Below are 26,249 nucleotides of genomic sequence, written 5' to 3'. Positions count from 1 at the left end.
AAACTGGATACAGTTTTCATGACCTATTCAGTGATCAAAGAATAACTAACACTATGTGATCTGTGCCTAGCCTACTGCAAGTAAGAAATTATGTTACGGGTTGATGTAAAAGCTATATATAGTCATATGCCTATCCATAAATGGGATGCAAGAGTTGCTGCACTCTGTGTGGTTAATCTTTGGTTTTCATCAGCCAGTGACTCCCAAGTGGGTTTAGGCTGACCTACCTCTGCTTTGCGCTCGTGTAATCTCTTGGGGTAAGTCATGCCTATTATTTCCTTCCTTTTCAGATTATTGGATTTTTCAGAAAGGTGTTGAATTGAGAGATGCATGCTTGGTTCTTGGTTATATCAGAATGTTGAGATTGATTAGTCCAGTTACCTAATTGGGGCCTAGGCTACTGCCTAGACCTTGACATAATAAGGACATTATCTAGAAATATTCATTGTAATAGTTTTTGGACACAAATGATTGATATGAGTATATTGCTCTGATGGCATGTTGATAAATGGAGGCATCAGCTTATAATAGACTTTTAAAATGAATTCTATAAAAAGACAGTTTACTTTGTCTTCTATATGCAGAGAAATGTGGCTCAGGAGTTCAAGTGTCAATATATTTCTGGTACCTGAATCTCTGATGTTCAGCACTTTTGCTGCACTTGAGAATTAGCTGAACCTGACTGATAAATGAATGAGCGAATAAGATAGAAAAGGAAAATAATAGAGTCAAAAAGCTGTTATTTGGTTGTAAACCTATTCCAAAACACATTGAGAGGCAATATGCAACTTTGTAGGACTGTGAATTCAACTTTTTCCATATTCAGAGAACATTTTCAAAGCTACAGAAAGTTTTAAAGTAACTGTCCAGTGAAAATCTCACTTTTAAAAGTTAATATTCTGTTAACTGACAACCAAATAACGTTGTCCTTTACTCGTATTTGTGGCCAAAGCATACATTGGTGAAAAACACTTCAAAAACTCCACCTCAAACTTGTATCTCAAACAGACCGTTTAAAAAATGCTTGCTATTTCCTCACAGAAAATGATGTCATGTTGGCTCATTGGCTGAGCTGGCCAATCAGCGGTCTACTGATGTGAATATTTTTTATGACCGGTTTATGCCCACACCATTCTGTTGTTGGGGTTCGCCCGGCATCCTTCCAACAAAGAAAAGCTGCTTTTTAATTAACATACTTAACTAAAAAAAAATTGGAAGGAAAACTATTTCACTCATTGTAATTAATTATAGGTCATATTTAATAGAAATCTGCAAACCTTGGACAGTTACTTTAAACTAAGTTTGGACCTTATTCCCATATTATTTACTGCAATTAAAAATAACTTGCAAGTGCTCAGACTGTTCTTGTGTCTGTTAATATTCAATCTGTTAGAGGCTATATGGTTTTGTATGTTCTTATTTATCACCACATCACCTGTGAATATAGGCTATCTTTATCTCCTTCATATGGTCTGAATTATATTTAGATTGCTGTATTGTGAGAATAACTGGTAATAACTGAATTTTCATAGATGAACACTTAAGGCATTAACTAGCTCTAAGCCTCAACCCCCTCACCATCTAATTTAAACCTCCAATGAATTTGCTTTCCATTTCATCTGCCCATAACTCAGATTACATAAGAACAGGCCCAATCTTTCTCCCACACTGCAGGTTTGATGGAATTCTATCACCAGTGTCTGTAACCTCACAGGCACCAATACCTAAGACATATAATTTAATGTTGAATGACATACTGTATCATACTGCATATTGTGCCTTGAAATGCATCAATGAATCAAAAAGCCTGAAGAGCCATGGATCCGTTGCATTGCATTGTAGTAATTCTACATTAACATGGTTTGTTGCCATCATCGAGATACAACTATTATACTGTATTTCTATGGTTGCCATTATGTTGCTGCTAGACAATAGAATACAGTAAGTGTGTTCCTTATTTGAATCACAGGTCATTAAAAGTGATAAACTATGGCTGCGACAGTTGCCAGACACAAGCACGTGCACGTCAGCCATGACTACCACAGTGCACAGTCTAAGGTGGTAGCAAAGCAGTACACAAGGTAAGGAGATGGGCCCATAGGAATCCTATGCTTCATTTGAAACATACTAGTGGTTTGGAAACTGGTGGCCAGATTTACAATTGTTTGCACAGGAGTATAAATTGCACCTGCTATTTAATATAGTAAATTAAGCATTTAAACTGTATAGAGCTTATTTAGCATAGTTAGATTAAATGTAAATTAAGACAGTTAACACATTTATCCCGGTCTTTATTCTCCTCTGAGAATAAAGAACTGGTGTAAATACACCAAGTAAATCTGGCCCTCGGTGTACAGTTTCAAATGGTAGTTAGTGTATTCAGCTGGGCATTTAACAGTGGCTAAGTTTACACCTAGAGAGAGCACTTGTAACCCACTAATAGGTTGGTTCCCTGCTAATTGCCAAATCTCATGTAACTATGCAGCCATCCAATTGCTACTACATCACTGGATCACATTCTCTTCTATAAACTGAGGACACATATGCTTTACTAATTTGTATGATGACTAATTGTCATATTTGTTTGTGTATGATAATAATACCATTAACATTTTCCTCTGTAATACACCTTGGACTGATTTGCCTTTAAATAAGGGTGTGTTTACTTGTGTTTGTTGACATCAGGAGTAGAGACAGGACACTCATATTAGTTTGCACCATACATTCTATGGATTGTACCCAGTTTCATCTGTGTCATCTCCGATCACGTAATCTATATTACCTGTACACACTTCTATGATCATTCTGTCAGGTATGTATAGACTGATGATTCATCCGCAAGAAATAGTACATTAGGTAATTTGCCAAAAAAGAACATGAGAATACTGTCAACATGATGCTGTTAGAGGTCTTTTGATGCTAACGAAGTGCTGTGTAGCTCTATGACTACATTTACTCAGCAATAAGCCAATGATTAAAATGCAAATAAGATGCTTACTGTATGTATAGCAAATAATGATTGTTATGGTTAGACTTAACATAGATTTTTTTTGTGGTGCTTAGTTTTTCACTGTGTTGGGCCTTTCTTATATTAGTTTGTAAATGCTTGTTAACTTAAACAAAATTAGCTGTTTAGACTGTTTTATGTTGACTTTTTGTAAATGATCCTTTAATAACTAAGTTTGTTTTGCTCATATAGCTCTGAGGTGGTGGAGGATGATTATCATCACAAACAAGAAACAAGAATCCAGGGAGTGGTAAGGTCCTCATCTGTCATATTGGGAGATTTCAGCATGTCACCATAATTAAAGATGTCATTTGAAAAAGATGAGCGAAAATATTATGTATCAGATCTGCACAAGTACACTTTTCACATGTTTGAGCCAAGCCAAACCGTATTGTGCAGGCTCTGATATTTTCTTTTTGCATTATCCTGTCTAGCACGGTTCCAGTAACTATGATGGATGCATTACCTGGCCAGGGCAGTACAGGTCGCCTCAGCTTGGCTTGGCTTAGTAGTTTGAATAGGGTATTGAAGAAAAATGTAAAATGTACACTTTACCTTCAGGTGAGGAAGAAGATGGTTGAGAAGTACGTCCGTGAGGAGTCTATGATCAGGGGCCCTAAGTTCCTGACCACACTCCGATCCCATACCGTTTGGGAGCACACTCCCGTGAAGCTATACTGCACGGTCGAGGGCTACCCAACCCCTTTTGTGAAATGGTGAGGATTCAGACTAAATACAGATGTAGGATCATCATTTGAGCCAGTTTGCTACAGCAGTAAAATAAGGCTGCAGCAACAAGAAATGTGAATTATTATGTGGATAATAATGAATGGACATTTTTGGTAGGGGTGTTACATTTTTTTCATTATGGCAAATCAAGTCAGACATTTTTAAACCTAGAATACACTACAAGTTTGCAAGAAAAATCTCAGTTACAAAAGCGTGATCAAATTAAAATCCTACATCTGTGTCCAAAACAGTCATTCAGCAAGTTCAACAGCAGCATTTAGCTGCTTATCTATCGGTGCAGAATGTTATTGTACTGGTGTAGCACAACGGGAGAACTGCTTAATGCTCGTGTTTTACTTTCATACCCTCTGTTAGATTGAAATAGTGGTCAAAGTTTTACGGATGATTGATGGTGTTAGATTTTAGCTGAGGTTAAGAAGTCAGCATAGCTAATCTTAACCTGTTATGGGCTCTGTAATAATTGTATAGTTTTACACTAAAGGTATACGTTATGACACAGGTACAGACTGCTTATACACAGTCACATCACAATAGTCTGCATACTGTTATTAATTTTTTCCTGTGTTATCACAGCCACTTGAAAGACTTCACCTTAACCATTTCTAATTGATTTCTCTCCAGGTATAAAGATGGTGTCAGCATTGATTTATCGTCAATGAAATACAATGTGCAGGACAATGTTGGAATTCATAACCTGGAGATCGTCAAGTAAGTTATTCTCACGGGAGGAAAAACCTTAGGCTGCACAATGGATACACACATTCAGTGATAAAACAATCACAGGTTTTTATGTTATGGGAAATCACAGGTTTTCATATTATTTAGATCCATTTGTCCAGAAAACATTATTCTCTCATGGTAGCTTATCACCCCCATTTAAAAAGTCTTAAACAATATCATGACTTTGCTCCTGGACCATCTGAGATTTTCATTGTGGCCTCCCTGCATTTCACTCACAATCACATTGTTTACTGTTAACTTAATTAACACGCAAGTGTTCACAAAAGGGAGCCTTGTGAATGGTGGAGCCGTAGCGGTGGAGCTTTTCCAATTTAGTCCAAAGCCCCCCTGGGCACTGCCCTCGTCTTGGGGACTCATCAGCTGTTCATAGAAAAGTGCTGAGCTCTTTGTCATTTGATCCTGGAGCTCCTTAAAGAGCACTGTATACGCTCGCTGTCAGTGTCAGGAGCACCAACGCTAAACCGCACCTTAAGTCTCAAAGCTCTTTTTGCCTCTCCAGATCAAAGTGAAGGGTTTCAATAAAGAAATGCCACTCTGTATTCTCCCTGGGTTCAAACTATTTCACACTCAAAGAAAACAACCATGGTTTGGAAATATTGAGGGAAAGTGAGCATGGACAGCTTTAAAATGGCATATGGTCAATGTCTTATATCTGTCACTATTATCAACCTCCTCTCTCATTGCAGCTTTAGATGTTTGCCATTCATGTCTTAGAGCCTCTCATGAATATCTCATGAATAATTCATGCAAATGTTTTTTCCCCTGCATAGCATTATTCTCCTGTCTTAAGTTCCAAACATTTGATAATATCTGACCTTGAGTGTGTGGTTATACTGTAGAGGTCAAAATAAGAGACCCTTGGGGTGGAAGGTACTATAGCCTTGCGGGTAGGAGCGTTGGGCCAGTAACCGAAAGGTTGCTGGATCGAATTCCCGAGCTGACAAGGTAAAAAGCTGTTGTTCTACCCCTGAGCAAGACAGTTAACCTGCTGTTCCCCAGGCGCCGATGATGTGGATGTCGATTAAGGCAGCCCCCCGCACCTCTCTGATTCAGAGGGGTTGGGTTAAATGCAGAAGACACATTTCAGTTGAATGCATTCAGTTGTACAACTGACTAGGTATCCCCCTTTCCCTTACAAGCTAGAAAATTATTATTATTATGTATATTTGCAGTATTCATTTACTGTGCTTTCATAAAGTCATAGCACCATTTCAAATGAGGATCATGGCTTGATATTTCCCAGTAATCATTTTGTCAACAGCAATTTGCATAATCTGCATAATTTGTTATCCTTTGAAGGTTTACCATCCTGTAAATTCAACTCAGGAAATTATGTTTGGTGGTTAGTCAATTAATCAAAGTTCTACATACAAAAATATACCCACACAAACTATAGATGGAGACAAAGTCTAAGCCTTAGGTATTGCTGAGATGTTTTTATGTGTTCATGTACATTATCAACAATGTATTCTTCTGGTATTCCCTATAGGTGTGAAACCGATGACACTGCGCAGTACACTGCTGTAGCTAGTAACATTCATGGACAGGTCTCTACTCAGGCCTCTGTCATTGTCAAGAGTAAGTTTGGCAAAGCAAACATACAGTATATAAGTTTTGTTAAGGCATTGATTTTTATGATATGGCTTATTTAAATGATAATGCTATGTTTATATACTTGATTTATTCCACAATACAATATTATAGTGTAATGTATTTTGTTGTTGTGTAGTGATTGTATGTGTATAATATGTCTGTTTTTCAGGATTCAGAGAAGAAGGGCATTTATCCTCCTATGCATGGCTTCCTTACACAAGTAAGTCCACCCAACACCACTGTCCTGTGTATTCTTCCTGATACATTTATCCTCTGAGTAGATCTTGACCACTGTTGAGTCAAATCCAGTAACTGGGGATTGTTTGAATATGGCAACATTCTTCTTGAGTTGCAAGGATGTAACCTACATATAAAAGGTTTATACTATTGTGAGAGACAAACAAACTACTGTAGATCAAAATCAAATCAAATGTATTTGTCACATACACATGGTTAGCAAATGTTAATGCGAGTGTAGCGAAATGCTTGTGCTTCTAGTTCCGACAATGCAGTAATAACCAACGAGTAATCTAACCTAACAATTCCAAAACTACTACCTCATACACACAAGTGTAAAGGGATAAAGAAAATGTACATAAAGATATATGAATGAGTGATGGTACAGAACGGCATAGGCAAGATGCAGTAGATGGTATCGAGTACAGTATATACATATGAGATGAGTAATGTAGGGTATGTAAACAAAGTGGCATAGTTTAAAGTGTCTAGTGATACATGTATTACATAAAGATGCAGTAGATGATATAGAGTACAGTATATACATATACATATGAGATGAGTAATGTAGGGTATATCAACTCAAACATGCATTCTCAACATATGAAAATAATGTTCGTTTTTATTTATCCCTGTAAGAATCGACAGAGACATTATCTGATGAAACCTCTATACTAATCACAACATAAATTGCACCTTTGTATGGATAAAAAAAAAAAACCACAGTCTTCCAAATAATTCAGTGCTTTCTCTCTTTTAAAGTGTATGTAATTATATACATCATTGCAGAATATACTTCTGATCATGGTCATCTATAATTATATTACTAAAATAGAGTCATAATACTGTAAGTCCTGTTTTACTATCTTTTGCAGTTCCCATGTTGCCAGAGATCAAATACACCAAGATCAACATCACCTTCCTGGAGACTTTTGGCTCGGTCTTTGGAACAGAAGGAGACGCGGTCACATTGGCAGCCACAATGAACATTAGCCCCAACCTAGCCAATCTGCAGCCTGAAGCTCAATGGTTCAGAGATGGTAACACATTTTCTCTTACAATCATAGCTGCTTTCAATAACAGCCGATTTACAAGACCATTTTAGTAACTTCAGCCACGGACAGTTCCTCACTTTTAATATTGGCGTTTTTGTTTTGTTTTAGATCATCAGCTGTCAGACTCCAAGTGGGTGAAGATAGAGTCTGGTAGAGGCGAGTCCAAGCTGACCCTGCCTCACCTGAACAAGGATGATGAGGGCGTTTACACTCTCCGTATGGTGACAAAGGGGGGAGATGCTGCGCACAGTGCATTCGTCTCCTGTGCTGGTAAAAAATCTGCTAACTTTGAGAATTGTATACCACCTCTGTGTGTACCAGCAATTCATCTACTTTGAAAACTAGTATAAGCCATATTCTTCTATTTTTCAAAAAGCTCTTTGATCCTTGAATAATTCTGTTCACAGGGCATTTCAAATATAGTGTGATGTACTTTGACAGACTGTGATGATGTGACTTGCTTTGTGTACCTATGCCAGATGGTCCACCCCCAGTACCTGGGTCTCCAGGTGCCCCTATGGACATCAAGATCCATGACGCCAACAGAGATTATGTCATCGTGTCCTGGAAGCCTCCCAACACCACTACTGAAGGCCCCATTATTGGATACTTTGTGGATAGGTAACGGAAGGTGTTAAAATGGGAATCAAATGTGAATATTTCCAGCTACTTTTTCCCGCTACTTTTTCCCTGATGCCATTACCTGACCAGGAAAAACTCCAGGCCCTCGTTATATACATTCTGGTATTTTTTTTCTTAAAATCACATATCATTCTAGGCCAAAAATGGGAGGCAAAACTGTAAATTACAAGCTATAATCTCCCACCACTGTTCGTAGCTTGTGACAGGATAATGTAGCTACATATTGGAAATGTACCAATTTTCCTCAATTATTTGCAGATGCGAAACTGGAACTGAAAATTGGGTGCAGTGCAACGACTCCCCCATTAAGATCTGTAAATACCCTGTGCCTGGCCTTTTTGAGGGCCATTCCTATTACTTCCGTGTGCGGGCGATAAACTCAAAAGGCATCAGCAAGCCCTCCAGAATGTCTGACCCCATTGCCGCCCTGGACCCAACTGAATTTGAAAGACTCCATGGTAATGTGAGGATGGATTCGTAAACTTTAACTTGTGAGGTCATGAATTCCCTAGAATCAAATTAATGTATATAATTTTCTGTTTTTATCTTTGTTTAACAGCCATCAAGTTGGGTGGTAAACTTGACGTTGTAACTTACTACGATGACGTTGAAGGTACTAAATGGTTTTCTATGATGTATGGGGGTCCTTGAAACTCGATAACTAGTTTGATACAAAAATCTTTGTTCTTCTAAGCAGTCATGCTATTACTTTTTTAGGCTTATTTCTTTATACTTCATCAGTGTCAGTAGCACTAAGAAGAAGAATGAGGGTAAACTACCCATTTAGAATATTGAGATATCATTAGCCCCTCACATTGTACCATGTCTTCCATCTGTATAATAAAACACCAATAACAACTGTCATATTTCACATTTTCTTTCTTTTCACGATTTTCCCGTCTCAATAATTAGTAATAATTATACAGCCTAAATTTGGGCTCACCAGAGAGCTGCTGATTAGTTTTTGATGAGAATTCCATCAGGATGCTAAGATACAACCATCTGTGGCACCTTCTTCAGACTGAATGTAACACATCTGTACTAGCAACAGATCCATGTGCATAGACAGGCTAGAGAAAAAGTCTTCAGTACTACAATTTCATAACCTTGAAAACATTTGTTATTGTGGCAATATTTTTGTCAACTCGGGTGATTGTTCCCACTTGGGCAAAAGACATTAAATCTCTGTGATGTCTTGTGTCCGTAGATGAGAAGAAGGTGCCAGGAACCCCTTCAAAGTTGCATGCCCCAGAGACCGACCGAACATATGTTGTCCTCAGCTGGAAACCTGCCCCCTATCACGGCCGGGCCCCAGTGTGGTACTATATTGAGAAGGTTGGTATTCTCACTGTTCTCCCCCAGGTTTATTATTTTCTTCACACATTTCAACATGGAATTGATAGATTTGTGTCCACTAAAACAGGGTTCTCAAAGTGGGGTCTGTGGCCAGATCTTAAAATATAAAAAAAATACAAATGTCTCATTTATTTTTAGGATTATTACTAACAAGAACAGATTTTTTGATTATGAGGTCAGCGGGCCCAACAAGTTTGAAAAACTCTGCTCTAAAACAGATGGAATCTTTCTTAAGATGCGTTCAATAGTATAATCGAGGGCAAAAATATTCAGGTTCACCACCCGAATTAATAGCTGAAGTCAGCAAAATGAATTGGGGTTCTATCTTTCTCTCCATTTCATTTGCCTGTTGAACAGGGTGTAAATCTTGTTTTTGGGGTTCTACCATCACAGTGCCTAGCTGAGACCGGTGCGTGGCAGAGGGTGAACACTCAGGTGCCTGTGAGATCTCCTCGTTATGCCGTGTTTGACTTGGCTGAGGGAAAACAGTACTTGTTCCGTGTACTGGCTGCAAACATGTACGGCAGCAGTGAAGCCTCTGAGCCTACTGAGCCCATTCAGACTCAAGAGCTGCGTGGTAAGAGGGTCCTCTTCAATGGCTTTATAGCGATCTCTTAGAGTCCTCCCCAAGGTTGTGCTCAAGTATTCTCTCTAAAAGTCAAACTCCCTGCGAATCACAGAAATAGTCAAGGGTGGAATTTGAAAAAAATTAAAAAGTAATTCATATTGTAGATTTTGCTAAGAAATAATAGTCCTTCAATTAAAGTAAGTAGATAGTTGACATTTTCCCCTAGACATTGACCCTGTTAATCTACTGTAGGTGAACCCTCCGCTTCTGGTTAAATGGTTGCCACAAGGGAGACTGACACGTCTCTTGTTATCCAATGGGTTGAACTTAAGGAGCCTAACCATGCCCTGTTGATGTACTATAGGTGTCCCCTCCGCTCCTGGTCAGGTGGTTGCCACAAGGCAAACTGACACATCTCTTGTTATCCAATGGGCTGAACCCAAGGAGCCTAATAACCTTATTGGTTACTACATCGATGTCTGTGTAAAAGGCTCCAAGGACTGGGATTCAGCTAACCACAAGCCTCACAAGAGCAACAAGTATGTATTCAGTCAAAGACTTATTATTTGATTGATTTCATTCATCATAATATGTTGACATTTTACTTCATCTGCTATTTTTGATTAGATTTGTGGTTCAAGGCCTGACCACTGGTGAGACGTATGTCTTCCGTGTGCAAGCCATCAATGAGCTGGGTCTTAGTGATGAATCACAGGAATCGTCTCCCCTCTCTGTCAAAGCTGCCCTCAGTGAGTATGCACACACACACGCACACACGCGCACACGCACACGCGCACACGCACACGCACAGGATATAATTGTCATTAGTCAAGGTTCCAACCAGGCGTAAAAAGTGCTGGGTTCAATCTGGCAGTAGCAAAAGTAACAGCAGAAGAAAAATGCAAATACACGATTTTAGCGACCTACTGTGCTTAGCTGGAGACTCTTTTCTCTGTGAATGATCATAGTGATGCAATTGTAGCAAGGTTATCAAGACTGTTTAACAAGTCTGTTGGTAGCTGTCCAGAAGTATGACAAACAAAGACATCTAACTTTGATGCTTTAAATTGGCCGAATATCTAAAATCAATGTCTCCAATAAAAGAGGACCATTATCCTTCCAATTCTAAAGTTTCAGCAGGACAGACTGGGAGCCTATTTGATTTAGCCAATCGTCATGTACCTTTCTCGTCCAAATAATGTTAATAATTTAGGCAATATGAGTCAAAAACCAACCATTGGCTCAGAGTTCCTTTGGGACATTCAACCAACAACTGCAGATTGTTTCATCACACCATACATTTTTAAACTCATTTATTGGTGATACTCCAAACTATGTGGATGGCAGTATTTTGTAGTTTGTAGTGAACAATGATCATATTTAACATGCTAGTGTACTCCATGATGAATTAAGATTGATGTATTATACAGTGGATACAGAAAGTATGCACTGTATACATGCTACTTAAAGCCTGCACAACCAGTATTTCACCAGGAGTTAGGGACGCCTGCTATATATCCACCATGATACATGTTTAGAAACCTTTCAACTCTGTTTGCAGCGATTCCCTCTGCTCCATATGACATTGCTCTGCTCGCTTGTGATGGAGAGTCCATGGTTCTGAACTGGAAGCGGCCCGTCCACTCTGGTGGCTCTCCGGTGGCTGAATACTACATCAACAAACGCAGGCACGGAGAACACACATGGAGAGAGGTCAACATCCCACCCATCAAAGAGAGGCTGTTCAAGGTATAAATCTGATTGACCTTAGTCAAATAAAAATGCTGTTACAGTTAGGATCATTATGAGTCTATTATGCAGTGATAGTAACAGTTTTAATACTTTCCCTATCAACTACAGGTTGGACATCTGAGTGCAGGTGCAGTCTATGAGTTCATGGTTTATGGTGGAAGTCTTGCTGGTCTTGGTGCCCCCTCTGCCCCTAGCAAGGCTTTCCACTGTGATGCCTGGACCATGCCAGAGCCAGGTACGGCACCGAAAACCTCTCTGAAACAAGTTGATAATTTAAAGATGAAACAAAGGGTGCATAGTTCAAAGAAGCAAATGCCATTTTACATGCAAATACTGTTGCATATTTAAACCGTAATGTATATCTCATCCTTTTAATGTGATGATGAATTCTGGAAGAGGTGCATTCAAGCTTATCGGCAGTGCCACTTCCAACATCAATCATTAAGACAGCCTGACCTCTATACACTGTGTGTCTGACTTAAAGTAATTTTCTACATTTACTGCACTCTGAATTTCAGGACCAGCTTATGACATGACCTTCTGCGAGATCCGTGATGACTCTGTGGTGGTGGAGTGGAAGGCTCCCGTCTACACCGGCGCCAGCCCAATCACAGGCTACTTTGTGGACTTTGCCAAGAAAGGCTCAGATGAATGGCACTGTTCCAATGAGAGCCATGCTGTCAGTCACCGCTACCACAAGGTACAGAGTATTCCTAGAATACCTATGAGTTATGACAATGTACCCTGTCTGGCACATTTTACAGTACTTGTTGTTTTCAGGTGACTGGGCTGGAAGCCGGAGTGTCATATGTGTTCAGAGTGCGCGCGGCGAACTCTGAAGGTGCCGGCAAGCCTTCCTTGGCTTCTAACCCTGTGGTTGCCAAAGCAGTGGAAGGTACTGTTGGACAGACACAATTCCCGATGCTGAGCTTCAATGTGGCTTAGTACAGAGCAGTATTCATTCAGTGCGTTCCACAGAGAATGTTTATTTGGGTCAGGATTCCCATTAAAATGGGAGTTAGATTAGCTGAAATGTAGGAGAGTAACACCACGAAGTGTGGGGTACACCAGACAGGGATGTTGAGGAGGGGCCTAGGGAGGGGTTGTCTGTTCTTCTGTTGATAAGGAACATTGGGAGGACATGGGAGGAGAGAAAAATACATGACTCATATGGAGCTCTGTAAAGTGGTTGGAATGAGAGCATCAGGCAACCAGCAGAGAGCAGTGTTGTATTCTGCAGGGACCTCAGCAACTCAAGCACTGGGTGAGATCAGGGAAAAGTCATTCTCACAATTATTTCGGTATTAATTCAACAGAGGATGCAGAACATACAGACACAAATACACTGTGGACATATAATGAACATACTACGCTAGTACTGTATGACTGCACCTAAACACCCATCTCTAGGACATGCTGTACTTGCAATGCCAGATTTTTTTATTGCTGTTGCCTGTCAACTTCACTCTTTGCTTTGTCAATCCAAAAGGTGCCCAGGAGATGACCTGCACAGTGGACAAAGAGTCAGGTGACATCATCCTGTCATTTGAAAGCTGTCAAATTACGGAGAGCTCTCACTTTGTGTGGAAGAAATTCTACAAGGAAATCACTGACTTCTCTAAAGAAATTGTCATCAAAACAGAGGGCAGCACGTAAGCTATGCACAAAACTTGTCAATAGATCAAATATATTTTATCTAAATAAAACTTCTCAGTAGTGATTCAGAAATGTGTAATAGGTAGCAGGTAGCCAAGTGGTTAGTGCATTGGGCCAGTAACCGAAAGGTTGCTAGATCGAATACCCGACTATCAAGGTAAAAATAGGTCGTTCTGCCTCCTGAACAAGGCCGTTAACCCACTGTTCCCAGGCCGTCATTGTAAATAAGAATTTGTTCTTGACTGACTTGCCTAGTTAAATAAAAAATATATACTTCTATTGAAGTGCTAAATATCTCCTCGACCCTATATTCAATGGTGTGTCTTTTCTTCTATTACATTCTAGCTCCAAGCTTATTTTCAAGCACCCTGACCAGGGGGATGTGGGTTGCTTCTCTGTTTCTGTAACTAACACGGATGGTGTTTCTGCCAGCCATGAAATCCATGCCGAAGGTAGGCCCTGGGTGGGGAGTGGATCACAAATAGGAGGTTACTTATTTATAACCCTCATTCTGGACATATCATGGTATAAAATAGATTTTGTCCATACATGCCTACTGTACTAGTACATCTAAATCAACACAACAACACTTCAATATACACAGACAATAATGGCACCCATCACAGTCATTCATAAATATGATATGATCTAGTGATACAGTACATGCATGTCTGGTCTTGTGCAGTGCAGATAACTGTTACTGTGGAAGTATACGATGACGTTTCATGTAGAAAGGCTTTGCTGTGAAGGAAGCTGTTTGGCTGTTTCCTGAAATCAATTTGCGAAACAGCTATTGGATCATTGGAATACTGAAATGCATTTCCCCTTATTTACCTCTATTACAGAGCTGGAGAAAATGCTGGCAAAGAGCTATGGTATCAGACACCCGGGTAGGTTTTGTTTGGATTTATTCAATATGGATTTTTTACATTTTCAATCTCATTCATTTTGGTCCCCATCAAATTATATTTTGGAATACACAGCCCAGGGTAAAAAGACGATTACATTTTTGGGGATTTGGCTTGAATAATCTGCATATACTGTATGGGCGTGGGCGCCGTTGTAGACTGGTGATGAGGTAAGATCCGTGTAAACCACATAAAGGAGACAACTGTTAATCCCAGAAAATAGTTTTTCTGCCCTTGCTCCATCAACTTTTTAGCATGTGGTTCATCACAGTATGTTCTTATTTTCTGAGGAGGAAAATGTATACCTGTTGAACAAATGACATTTCTTTCATGGGCAAATGTCATTTCTATCACAAAACGTACCTCTATTTGCATCACCTTCTTCCTCCCTTTATCCTGCTTCCACAGTGATCCCTTTAAAGACTCAACTGGCCTACAAGATTCTGGAGCGCGGTCGCATGTGCTTCTGGCTGCAGGCGGAGCACATCTCCTCTGCTGTCACCTACAAGTTCTTTGGTAACAACAAGGAGCTCTCAGCAAATGATGTAAGAGTCACTTCCTTATTCCTGTCAACACTAAACTGACACATTGTCTCTGGTCAAAAGTCATGCACTATACAGGTGTCATTTCAGACACAACATGCACAGACAATTTTTTTGTTGTCTTTGAACTCGACATTCTACTCTCATCACGATGTATGGCATGAATAGCCTTTTTAAGCCAAGAGTAGATCACACAACATAACCACATTATTGGATTCGCAAAATTCCCTCAGTAAAGTCCTCTCCTGTAAACTTTCTTGGTGTCTTCTTCTCTGTGTTCTCAGCCAAATCATGCGAGTCACAACGTGGAGACTGGTATCATTGAGTTTGTGCTGGATCATTTCACAGAGGATAGCGAGGGTACCTTTACTGTTCAGATCGAGGATGGCAAAGCCAGAGGCCAGTCCTCTCTGGTGCTAATTGGAGATGGTGAGGGCCTGTCTGCTGTGGGGGAGTTGTTGTGCTCGAATACAGGGTAGGGCTCCATGAGGTATCCAGGATTTATCCCATGTTTCACTTTGTTTGGGTTGTAGATTTCAAGGCAGCTCTTGCAGACGCAGAACACCAAAGGAGCGAGTATATCAGAGTGAAAGAAGGTAAAAGTAAAAAATGTGTGAAATTAATTTGAGTAATATTTGAATTAAATATTAATTTCAAACAGCCAGTACACTAAGATGATGATTAGGTATCATGATGAATTATTAAGGTTCACATTATTTCTGGAAGCCACACACTGTTATCTCACCTGCAAATCCATAAGCCACCCATTGTTACAAGGATATTACAAGGAAAGATATTACACGGATACAAGGATGTTATTAGCAAAACAATGCATTCAAATTTGACCTTTTTGACCCCTCTCCCCCTCCCTCCAAATCCCCCTCCTCCACCTCTAATCTCTCCCTCACATCCCCCTCACCCACTTTCTGTCTATTGTCCTATTCCCAGGCCCCCACTTCAGTGAGTTTTTGTCAGTCCATGTTGGGGACGACTGTTCTGTAGCACTCATCTGCAAGGTATTTAAACATTCACCTTAAATACAATTAGATTAGACCAAGAGATTAAATGGAAATTATGGCGTGAGTTATCGCTAATGCCAACCTAAACCACAAACACAGTCAGCATGATTCAGTTTAGTCATTGTTCCCCTCTGTTGAGAGGCATGATGACAGATGGTGTTGTTGTAGTGCAGTCATGCCTCTTTGTTTGGGCTGGTCCACCTCTCTGCGGGTAACGGGTCTATTGTTTCATAATGCAGGTGGACAACCTGAAGAAAGAAACAGTGCTGCACTGGTTCAAGGATGACGTTGAGATTACCCCTGAAGGGCCAGCCAGTCTGGCATCTGGAGCCTGCAAGTTTCCTATTTCCATGGTAATTTTATCACATAAACACACAGATTGAACAAACTACATATAATAGCAGTTGTTATGTGGACAATAGGCAGAAGCACAATGGAGTGTCTTGAGACCCTGTAGTTTTAATAATAGGCTACAGTGAAGGACCTTACCGTCTGAATTCCAGTTAAACTGGGTTGGGTGCATTCATACTATGACCTCCATTGCTGGAAATCTCAAGGCAGCCATTGAAGAGTTCTATGGCTTTCCATATCATCAGCAAACATCTAGACACAATCAGGCCAAGCAAGAGTCAGACATCTTTGTCGCTAGTACTACAATATATCGCTGTTGTTGAAGGAGGGTATTATCCGCCTACACGCTCATGCAGTCAGTTTCTAGGGGAACGGTTGGCTTTATACAATAAGACAAGACAAAAACACAGCCACCAAAACATTTGGTGATCATGTAAGAGAAGTCAGAGAAGCGGACACTGATGCAGTCAAGGCGCGTTTTGACTCTCGGTCATAGGAACACCAGCCATTTATAGGAAACAAGAGGAATAACCCTGAGGGGAAGAAGACGAACGCCTCTTTCCTCAGTAGAGCACCGCTGTCATAGAAACCAGTCACATCCAATGATGTCATTATACATAATCACACCCTGCAATCTTGCTTTCTCACTCATACTATGTCCCCACAAAGCTATGAGATGGAAAAAGAATACTCTGAGCCTGTGCTTGACATACAGTCGCATGTTTGATATTGCTCATCAAGTGGCCACATGTACAGTGCCTTCAGAAAGTATTAATTCCCCTTGACTTATTCCACATTTTGTTGTGTTACAGTCAAAATGTATTCAATTTATTTTCTTTCTCACTCAACAACCTACAATACCCAATAATGATAAAGTGTAAACATGTTTTTCAAAATGTTTGAAAATTTATTGAAAATGAAATACAGAAATATATAATTTACATAAGTATTCACACCCCTGAGTCAATACATGTTAGAATTACCTTTGGCAGCGATTACAGCGGTGAGTCTTTCTCGGTAAGTCTCTGTATTGTACAGTATTTGCACATTATTCTGTTTAAAATTCTTCAAGCTCTGTCAAGTTGGATGTTAATCATTGCTAGACAGCCATTTTCAAGTCATGCCATAGATATTCAAGACGATTTAAGTTAAAAAACCAACCAAACCACTCAGGAACATTTGATGTTGTCTTGGTAAGCAACTCCAGCGTATATTTGGACTTGTGTTTTAAGTTATTAACCTGCTAAAAGGTGAATTTGTTTCCCAGTGACTAGAATGCTATTTTACAGTAAACAAATTGACAGACTTTCAGCACACTTATAGGGAAGGACATTAAACAAGCACAGCACTTACACAAATGGCTGATGATTTGTTTAGTGAAATTCATTAAAAAAGATTGTGGTGGCTGTTTTATTAGACTTCAGTGCGGCTTTTGACATTATCGATCATAGTCTACTGTTGGAAAAATGTATGTGTTATTGCTTTACATCCCGTGCTATATTGTGGATAAAGAGTTACAAGTCTAACAGAAAACAGAGGGTGTTCTATAATGGAAGCCTGTCCAACATAATCCAGGTAGATTCAGGAATCACAGGCCCCTTGCTTATTTCAATCTTTACTAATGACATGCCACTGACTTTGAGTAAACTCAGTGTCTATGTATGCGGATGACAATACTATACATGTCAGCTACTACAGCAACTGAAATGACTGAAACCCTTAACAAAGAGCTGCAGTTAGCTTCAGAATGGGTGGCATGGAATAAGTTAGTCAAAAATATTTCAAAAACTTAAAGCATTGTGTTTGGGACAAATCATTCACGATGCCCTAGACCTCAGCTAAATCTTGTAATAAATAACATGGAAATTGAGCATGTTGAGGTGACTAAACTGCTTGGAGTAACCCTGGATTGTAAACTGTCATGGTCAAAACATATTGATACAACAGTAGCTAAGAAGGGGAGAAGTCTGTCCCTAATAAAGCGCTGCTTTACCTTCTTAACAGCATTATCAACAAGGCAGGTCCTACAGGCTCTAGTTTTGTCGCACCTGGACTACTGTTCAGTCGTTTGGTTAGGTACCACAAAGAGGGACTTAGGAAAATTGCAATTGGCTCAGAACAGGGCAGTACGGTTGGCCCTTGGATGTACACAGAGAGCAAACATTAATAATAAGCATGTCAATCTCTCGTGGCTGAGAGATTGACTTTATCACTACTTGTGTTTGTGTGAGGTAGTGACGTGTTGAAAGCACGAGCTGTCTGTTTAAACGACTAGCACACAGCTCATGCATACCCCACAAGACTTGCCACCAGATGTCTCTTCACAGTCCCCAAGTCCAGAACAGACTATGGGAGGTGCACAGTACTACATAGAGCCATGACTACATGGAACTCTATTCCACATCAGGTAACTGATGCAAGAAGTAGAATCAGATTTAAAAACCTGAAAAAAAGACACCTTATGGGGGCTGTGAAGCAACACACAAACATAGGCGTAGACATATGCATGCACACACATGATAACATGCACACTATACACATACATACACATGGATTTTGTGTTGTAGATACGTGGTAGTGGAGTAGGGGCCTGAGGGCACACACGTAGTGTTTTGTGAAATCTGTTATGAATGCATTGTCATGTTTTTAAAATTGTATGCTTGCCTTAATTTTGCCTTAACAGCAGCTAACAGGGATCCATTATAAATACAAATATAAATACAAACCAGGTTTTCCTCTAGGATTTTGCCCGTGCTTAGCTCTATTATGTTTCTTTTTATATATAAAAAATCCCTAGTCCTTGCCGATGACAAGCATACCCATAACATGATGCAGCCACCACCATGCTTGAATATATAAAGAGTGGTGATCAGTGATGTGTTGTGTTCGATTTGCCCTAAACATAACACTTTGTATTCAGGACATAAAGTTCATTTCTTTGCCACATTTTTTTGCAGTTTTACTTTAGTGCTTTATTGGAAACAGGATGCATATTTTGGAATATTTGTATTCTGTACAAGCTTCCTTCTTTTCACCCTTCATTTAGGTTAGTATTGTGGAGTAACTACAATGTTGTTGATCCATCCTCAGTTTTCTCCTATCACAACGCTGTAACTGTTTTAAAGTCACCATTGGCCTCATGGTGAAATCCCTGAGTGGTTTCCGTCCTCTCCAGTGACGGAGTTAGGAAGGACACCTGTATTCTAGTTGTGACTAGGTGTACTGATACACCATCCAAAGTGTAATTAATAAATTCACCATGCTCAAAGGGATTTTCAGTGTCTGCTTTTTTCATTTTTACCCATCTACCAATAGGAGCCATTCTTTGTGAGGCATTGGAAAACCTCCCTGGTCTTTGTGGTTGAATCTGTGTTGTAAATTCACTACTCGACTGAGGGACCTTACAGATAATTGTATGTGTGGTGTACAGAGATGGAGTAGTCATTCAAAAATCATGTTAAGTGAGTCAATGCAACTTATGTGAATTGTTAAGCAAAAATGTACTCCTGAACTTATTTAGGCTTGCCATAACAAAGGGGTTGAATACTTATTGACATTTCAGCTTTTCATTTCTCATAACAAATGACACAATCTGAATTATTACATTTACATTTACATTTATATCTATTTTAAATTCAGACTGAAACACAACAAAATGTGGAAAAAGTCAAGGGGTGTGATTACTTTCTGAAGGCAATGTAAGTCCCAGAAGAGCTGAGAAAATGATATGAAATTGGGACAATTGTTTTCAATTATATGAACAGGAAATTACTAAGTTAAAACAATTATTCTCAATGTAATGCAGCCAATGTAGCTTACATGGTCTCTGCTACTATTGCAGAGGGTGGGCCTATCGACTGCATTCTATTTTGATCCCTGAAATTGTGCTTTGTTTTTTATCCAACCTAGTTCTCCAAGGCTTCCACTGGCATTTACAAAGCTACCATCAGTGATGACAGAGGAAAGGATCAGTCCCAAATTGAAATATCCGGCCATGGTAAACATTAATATGAAAACTATATTATGTTGCATCTGAAATATTGTCTTACTGTAAACATACTTTGAACATAATTTTTGTTTTATCAACATCTCTCTTACAGCCTTTGATGAAATAATCGAGAAGCTTTCTAAACTTGCTGGTAGGTATTAATATATTCTTGATTGTCACTTCTCTTTTTAGTATTAAAACAAATGTGTTATCAGTTTATTCTGCTTGTTATTCAACCAGTGCAAGAAATCAGTTAGACTCACTTGATCGTTATATTGCAGATAATTTGTTCCTCACACAGTTGTGGTTTTTCTCAGTGCAGCTAAACCAGTACAGCACAACTAATGAGGAGGATTGCACAGCCATTGGGCATATCAAGGGTCCTGTTACTCCACCCTCATGAACTGGGCTGCAAGTAACATCTGTACTGTACCTGTCATCCTAGCCAGAAGTCATATCTCCATTACGGCATTTATTGCACTGATTCCGATTCCCAGCACCGGCCAACCAATTAGTAAACCACAGCAAATACCCAAGTTGTATATATCTAAGAAGAAATGTTAGCTTAAGAGAAGTATAGAATATAAATGTCAGCATATGTACACTAAAGAACACATGGTTTTTCCTTTTTTTCTCTCCAGGATCCTCTGCAGCAGAGCTGGCAATTCACTGCACGGCAACAGGCATTCAGCTCCACTGCCACATGAAATACTACACAGAGGAGATGAAAATCCATTGGCTGCATGCGTAAGCAAAGTTTTTTTGGGGGGTGCTTTTTTATTCAATTATGCAGATAATTAGAAATTATGGAAACGTGTATGGAAATAGAATCCGCACAAGGTTTTATTCCAAGGCTTAACATGAGCCAGCCATGTAAACATGATTTGAGATTATTATAAAAAGGTGGTTATTGAAAAGGAGTGACACAAAAGGGAGACGAGAGACTGCCTCTCTTCACACACTATCATATTTAAAATTTTCCCAAATGGAAACAATTATTCAGGCCTACTGTACCTAGTAGAATAGCTACAGGGTAAAATAAAATAAAAAAAACACTCCCTCAGGCTTGTGGGAAGTCATTGGTTACAGCAGCTTGTGTAAGGCAAACCAGTTTCAGCTAAACCATGCGTGGGTCTTCTAATCCCTGTATGGACATTTTGAAGTAGCTGCTTCGGGTCTTTATTTTCTTCCAGTGTGCATGGCACTGACAGGGGGAGCATGTTTCACCATGGCGACAATTTCACACACAATGAATGAACAAAGCCTACCATTTCCCATGATTCCTCACAAATTTCAGCTGGGCAAATTTCAGGACCTCCCTGACTCCCAAGAGGGCAATGGTACATAAATAAGATAATGATGATTCTTAAATGGTCCAGCACAGCAATTGTAGCGGGTCAATATTTGACAAACTACTAGTTACACCTATTATGTGAGAAATCCAGACATTTGATTATTTTCATTAGAATCAATCACAATTTCATATGATGTTTTTTTTAAATGTTCTCCTAATAAATTCCTCATCGAGCTACCTGTGAACTTCAGTTGATACCATGTTTCATTGACTGCTCTTTGAGGAAACCAGTAGGGACCTACTCAATCCAACGCAATGGATTCCAAAAACAATACTTATGCTCCATCGGTTCCTCCCCTTTTACCCTTTCAGGGAAAGTAAACTCTCTCACTCTGAGAAGGTGCATATTGGAGGTACCCCTGCCATGGCCATTATGGAGATCCTTGAACCCACAGAAAAGGATAAGGGTCTGTACCACATCCAGATCATAGATACGGAGAACACCTACAGTCGCACCATTGACCTTTCTGGAGATGGTAAGTCAGACGATATCTGATATTGAGTATGTATGTTGTTGTGCTTGTATTGTACAATACAACTTTAACAACCTACTTCTCCGTCAATCTTGCAAATAGTATAATAAATTAATTCAAAGAGTGATATTAGCACATTCAGCATATGAACCTCAATGACAATACCAGGATAATGGTAACCTGGAAATGATAAACCTGATAAATTAAGTTAAACATTAAAAAAAATATATTCACATGCATTTGTAGTTGTCTTCATTAGTATGTGTACATAACATTTTAGTATGTGTACATAACATTTTAGTATGTGTACATAACATCTTAATATGTGTACATAACATTTTAGTATGTGTACATAACATTTTAGTATGTGTACATAACATCTTAATATGTGTACATAACATTTTGGTATGTGTACATAACATCTTAATATGTGTACATAACATTTTAGTATGTGTACATAACATTTTAGTATGTGTACATAACATCTTAATATGTGTACATAACATTTTGGTATGTGTACATAACATCTTAATATGTGTACATAACATTTTAGTATGTGTACATAACATCTTAGTACATGTACATAACATCTGAATGTAGAACAAGCAGAGGTTGTATATTATTACCATTGCTCTGGCAGTATATCAATGAGGTGGAGTCCTCAGTTGGACCACAGTAATGAGATCACTGCACATCTTTATTAAAATGACCAACTACTTAACACTGTTGCGGTGTTGTCCTGCCAGTCTTAGACTAACCCATGCAGTGTCCAGTCTCACACTGTTGTTTTGGGGTTTTCTACATTTATAATTAAAAGGGCATCTCTGCAGCTGGGTACACAGAAGCAAGCTGCATATTTAGGCAAATCCGGGGGATGTAATAACAGGAACAACAATATTAAAGGTGCAATCCTGGCTCAGACTTCAGTTAGTCAACATACTGTTTGATGGCAAACATAATCAAGGGCTGGTCCCTGACAGGTCATGCGATTTTGTGGTCTGGAAACAGTAATGAGTGAGGGAGGATGAGCTATTTCAGGCAAAACAGAACAACATTACAATATTGAGGTATGATATATCTCTGCCACACTGCTGTTGTGTCTCAAAGACAAGTAGCAGTAAGTACAGCAACAAAAAGAAAGAAAGAAAGAAAGAAAGTAGGCTACTCCATCTATACTTCAAAATTGGTTTTGTATGGTGTAACATTAATGAAACATTATGAAAAGCCCAACTGTATCCTCTCTTTTCTTTCTTCGTTCACAGCCTACGATAAAGCCTTTGCGGAATTCACAACACTAAAGTAAGATAATCACATCATAATTCTGTTCAGTGTTCATGTCATGCACATATATCTAGGGCATATATTATTATATATAGTACTGTATAAATGCCACTTTCCTACAGCTAAAATGCAGCTCGGATTCCTACATAGTGTTAATGTATTTGGCAAAGCAGAACATGTTGACGAAGTCAGTCTTGGGGTGAAATATAGCAAGCCTCACTGTGCTAATGAACTCACTAACAATGCCATTCTTCTATTGTTTTGCAGAGAGGAAGCATATGCTGAAGCCAGTGAGTACCTTCTCTTGTTATAATGCTAGATTGTGGCTCTGTGGGAAATCTTTTGATTCAGACAATTTTGTGATTATATGATATCTACATTTTTAGATCGTGGCAAAGTGCTGGGCGGTCTGCCTGATGTTGTTACCATCATGGAGAAGAAGGTAATTTACATTTTATTTTGCGATTGAATACAATTATGGGAATATATTTAACGCTAGAACAGGTAACCAGACATGATTAACACATTGGGAAAGTCAGTGTCAACTATCATAACCAGGTGGATGCAGCTGATGTCTATGCTCCCAATTTCTATTCAATCTGGAGAGCCTTCTGATTGAGACAACTGTAGCCTATAGGTGCATTATATACCACCCTAGAGAATCTCCCATAAGGCGAAGATTATGCAGATATATTGCCTTTTACAGCACCTCATGTCTGGTTTCACACAGCATATGAAATATTGTGGGGTAAGCATAAACTGGGGTCCTTATGAAACGAATACAGTGTGATGTATGTGCTAGGAGTATTCTGTAGACATGTCATAGAGGTATATGGTTTACATAATTGGCAGAATAAAGCTACTTGTAAAGGTCAATGTAACTGGCACGTCTCACCAAAGTGACTACACACGCTTGTTTTTAGTGTGATTGGTTATTTTACTTTGATGCTACAAGAGGGGATTTTTCCAGCGGATTGAGAAACATGCTCATCTCAGTAAAGCAAAGACAAGAGACTAGGGAAATAGGACATGATAAACATAGTAAACTCTGATTAAATTAAAGAACAGCACTGCTTAGGTGAGAACAACACGAGCAACATTCTATGTTCTTCTGTTATATCTGTGTTGGTAACCAAGGTATTTCCATTCCTTCAATTCCTTTGTCCCACTTGGTAGACCCTGAGTTTGACCTGCACAGTGTGCGGAGACCCAAAACCTCAAGTCACCTGGTTCAAAAATGGTGCAGAGGTGTATCCCGATGACCAGTACTTGGTGTCCCTCGAGTCCGGAAAGTTTGCCAGTCTCACCATCAAAGGTGTTACCCTGGAAAACTCTGGCAGGTACACCATGACGGTGCAGAACAAATATGGAGGAGAGTCTGTGGATATCGTTGTGAGCATCTACAAGCATGGTGATACGATTCCTCAGGCCAAACCAACTCTAACGCCCAAGTCGATTATCCCACCTAAACGTCCTATTGAGATCCCAGGTCCCAAGGTTGTCACTCCTTCCCCAGCCCCTGCTCATGTATCTTCTCCAGCCGGTGCCAAGTCCCCCACCCCTCCTAGGGGACTTAAGTCCCCCACCCCAGCTCGTGGCATGAAGTCCCCTACCCCAACAAAGAGAAAGTAAACAACAAAAGCATTTCAATTCCAAAGAGAGAAAGGAAAATAAAAAGTGATTAATCTGTTAGCATGAGTCATCAAATAGAAAGTTATTTAACAGTAGATACCTGTCATTTTTCACTGAATATGCAGTTGAGATCCCTTACTCTTTTTCTTCTTATGATAGAGCCAATGTCTCGGAGAGAAAGAAAGGGGGTTTGGGAGTGGGAAGCCAAGAGATATTTAGTGTGTTGGAAGTTGTGCCACAAAAAACAGAGAGTTTGTCACCAATGTTTACAAAGCTGAATGAGCCTTCTAATGAACTTGGCTCTGCCTCCCTTGAGGCGCTTTGGTGAAAAATGACCAGCTTTGATGTTTAGTTGATTAAATCTCTGTTTTAAAAGTTGCATTTTCAATTAGCTGGTGGAATCTTGAGGTATTGGCTCTCCCTACGGATGGATAACCCCAAAGTGCTGGACCTCCACTTAGCCCATAGTGGCAGGTGCGGCGTTTCTAGTCACTGCCCCAAATAAATCATGTTACCCTCCTCGCCGTTGTGTCTCCCCCTGCTTTTGTGTTAATAAAAAAATAGCCAAAATCACTTTCCACTGTGTCGTCCCTGAGCTGTTTACTGTTGGGCTCCAGCGCAAACTCACCCAAGGTGTCTGAATGCAGTCGCAACGTAAAATATGTAAGCAATTAGAGTGGCTACCGGCATATCTGAATCGCATCAGCACTTTTCACAGCCTCTTTGCCCACTCTCATTTTCAAATCAACAAATCACTTCATGTATGGCTGTTTGCACAATGCAAACTTGCCACCAGATTCACCACTGTTCATTGGGAGTTGTAAGTAAAGTATCTCCACAAGGATATCATTAATATACACAAACACACGTCTTCTTTTGATGGAAAAGGAAATAACTGTATTCATGTTGCATTCTCCTAACCTAATTGAGTGCGTTCAATTCAAAAAGCCAAATATGAGACATGTCAAGCACAAGCCAATTAACTATTTGCGTCATACACTTTCTGGGTAGTTGATAAACTGTTTCAGCTTGATACACTTCAAAGCCCTAGTCCTTGAAGTAATTTTGCAACGTCACAGTTTTTCCTCATTTCACTGATAAACTGTCTCTAGTAATCATTACACTGTAGTTGGGATTTGATTAGAATAATTCAAATGAAGGAAAATGGTCTTATTTAGCTTTTGAAATAATTATAAATGTAAATATAATTAAATCATACATATTTAATCACTGAAAATAATTGTCTATATAAATCATCGTTTTCAATAGCAACTTATATCAATCAATTATGTAAATATTGGTTCTAGTTCCCATCTATCTCTCAACAGTCATCCCCTGAAAAAT

General features: G+C 39.4%; 1 protein-coding gene across 1 annotated transcript; it reads left to right on the top strand.

Moving 5' to 3' along the window:
- Positions 1-132: 132 nt before the first annotated feature.
- Positions 133-25,478, top strand: LOC124038418 (myomesin-2-like). Its single transcript, XM_046354276.1, has 36 exons — positions 133-257; positions 1,970-2,081; positions 3,200-3,257; positions 3,569-3,723; positions 4,379-4,465; positions 5,988-6,076; positions 6,261-6,311; positions 7,204-7,368; positions 7,492-7,653; positions 7,863-8,004; positions 8,284-8,483; positions 8,585-8,638; positions 9,233-9,360; positions 9,775-9,958; positions 10,314-10,488; positions 10,577-10,698; positions 11,511-11,698; positions 11,810-11,936; positions 12,220-12,401; positions 12,482-12,596; positions 13,191-13,353; positions 13,703-13,809; positions 14,203-14,247; positions 14,674-14,810; positions 15,092-15,236; positions 15,341-15,403; positions 15,756-15,823; positions 16,066-16,179; positions 20,087-20,174; positions 20,278-20,316; positions 20,807-20,912; positions 21,832-21,995; positions 23,255-23,291; positions 23,541-23,563; positions 23,660-23,715; positions 24,450-25,478. Exons 2-36 carry the CDS (start codon positions 1,990-1,992, stop codon positions 24,903-24,905), a joined length of 4,287 nt encoding a protein of 1,428 aa, XP_046210232.1. The 5' UTR covers positions 133-257; positions 1,970-1,989; the 3' UTR covers positions 24,906-25,478.
- Positions 25,479-26,249: the final 771 nt, after the last annotated feature.

This window comes from Oncorhynchus gorbuscha, linkage group LG06 (genome assembly GCF_021184085.1).
Source record: "Oncorhynchus gorbuscha isolate QuinsamMale2020 ecotype Even-year linkage group LG06, OgorEven_v1.0, whole genome shotgun sequence".
NCBI lineage: Eukaryota > Metazoa > Chordata > Actinopteri > Salmoniformes > Salmonidae > Oncorhynchus > Oncorhynchus gorbuscha.
The sequence above is the reverse complement of the archived record's forward strand: the minus strand, read 5'-3'. Positions and strand labels throughout refer to the sequence as shown.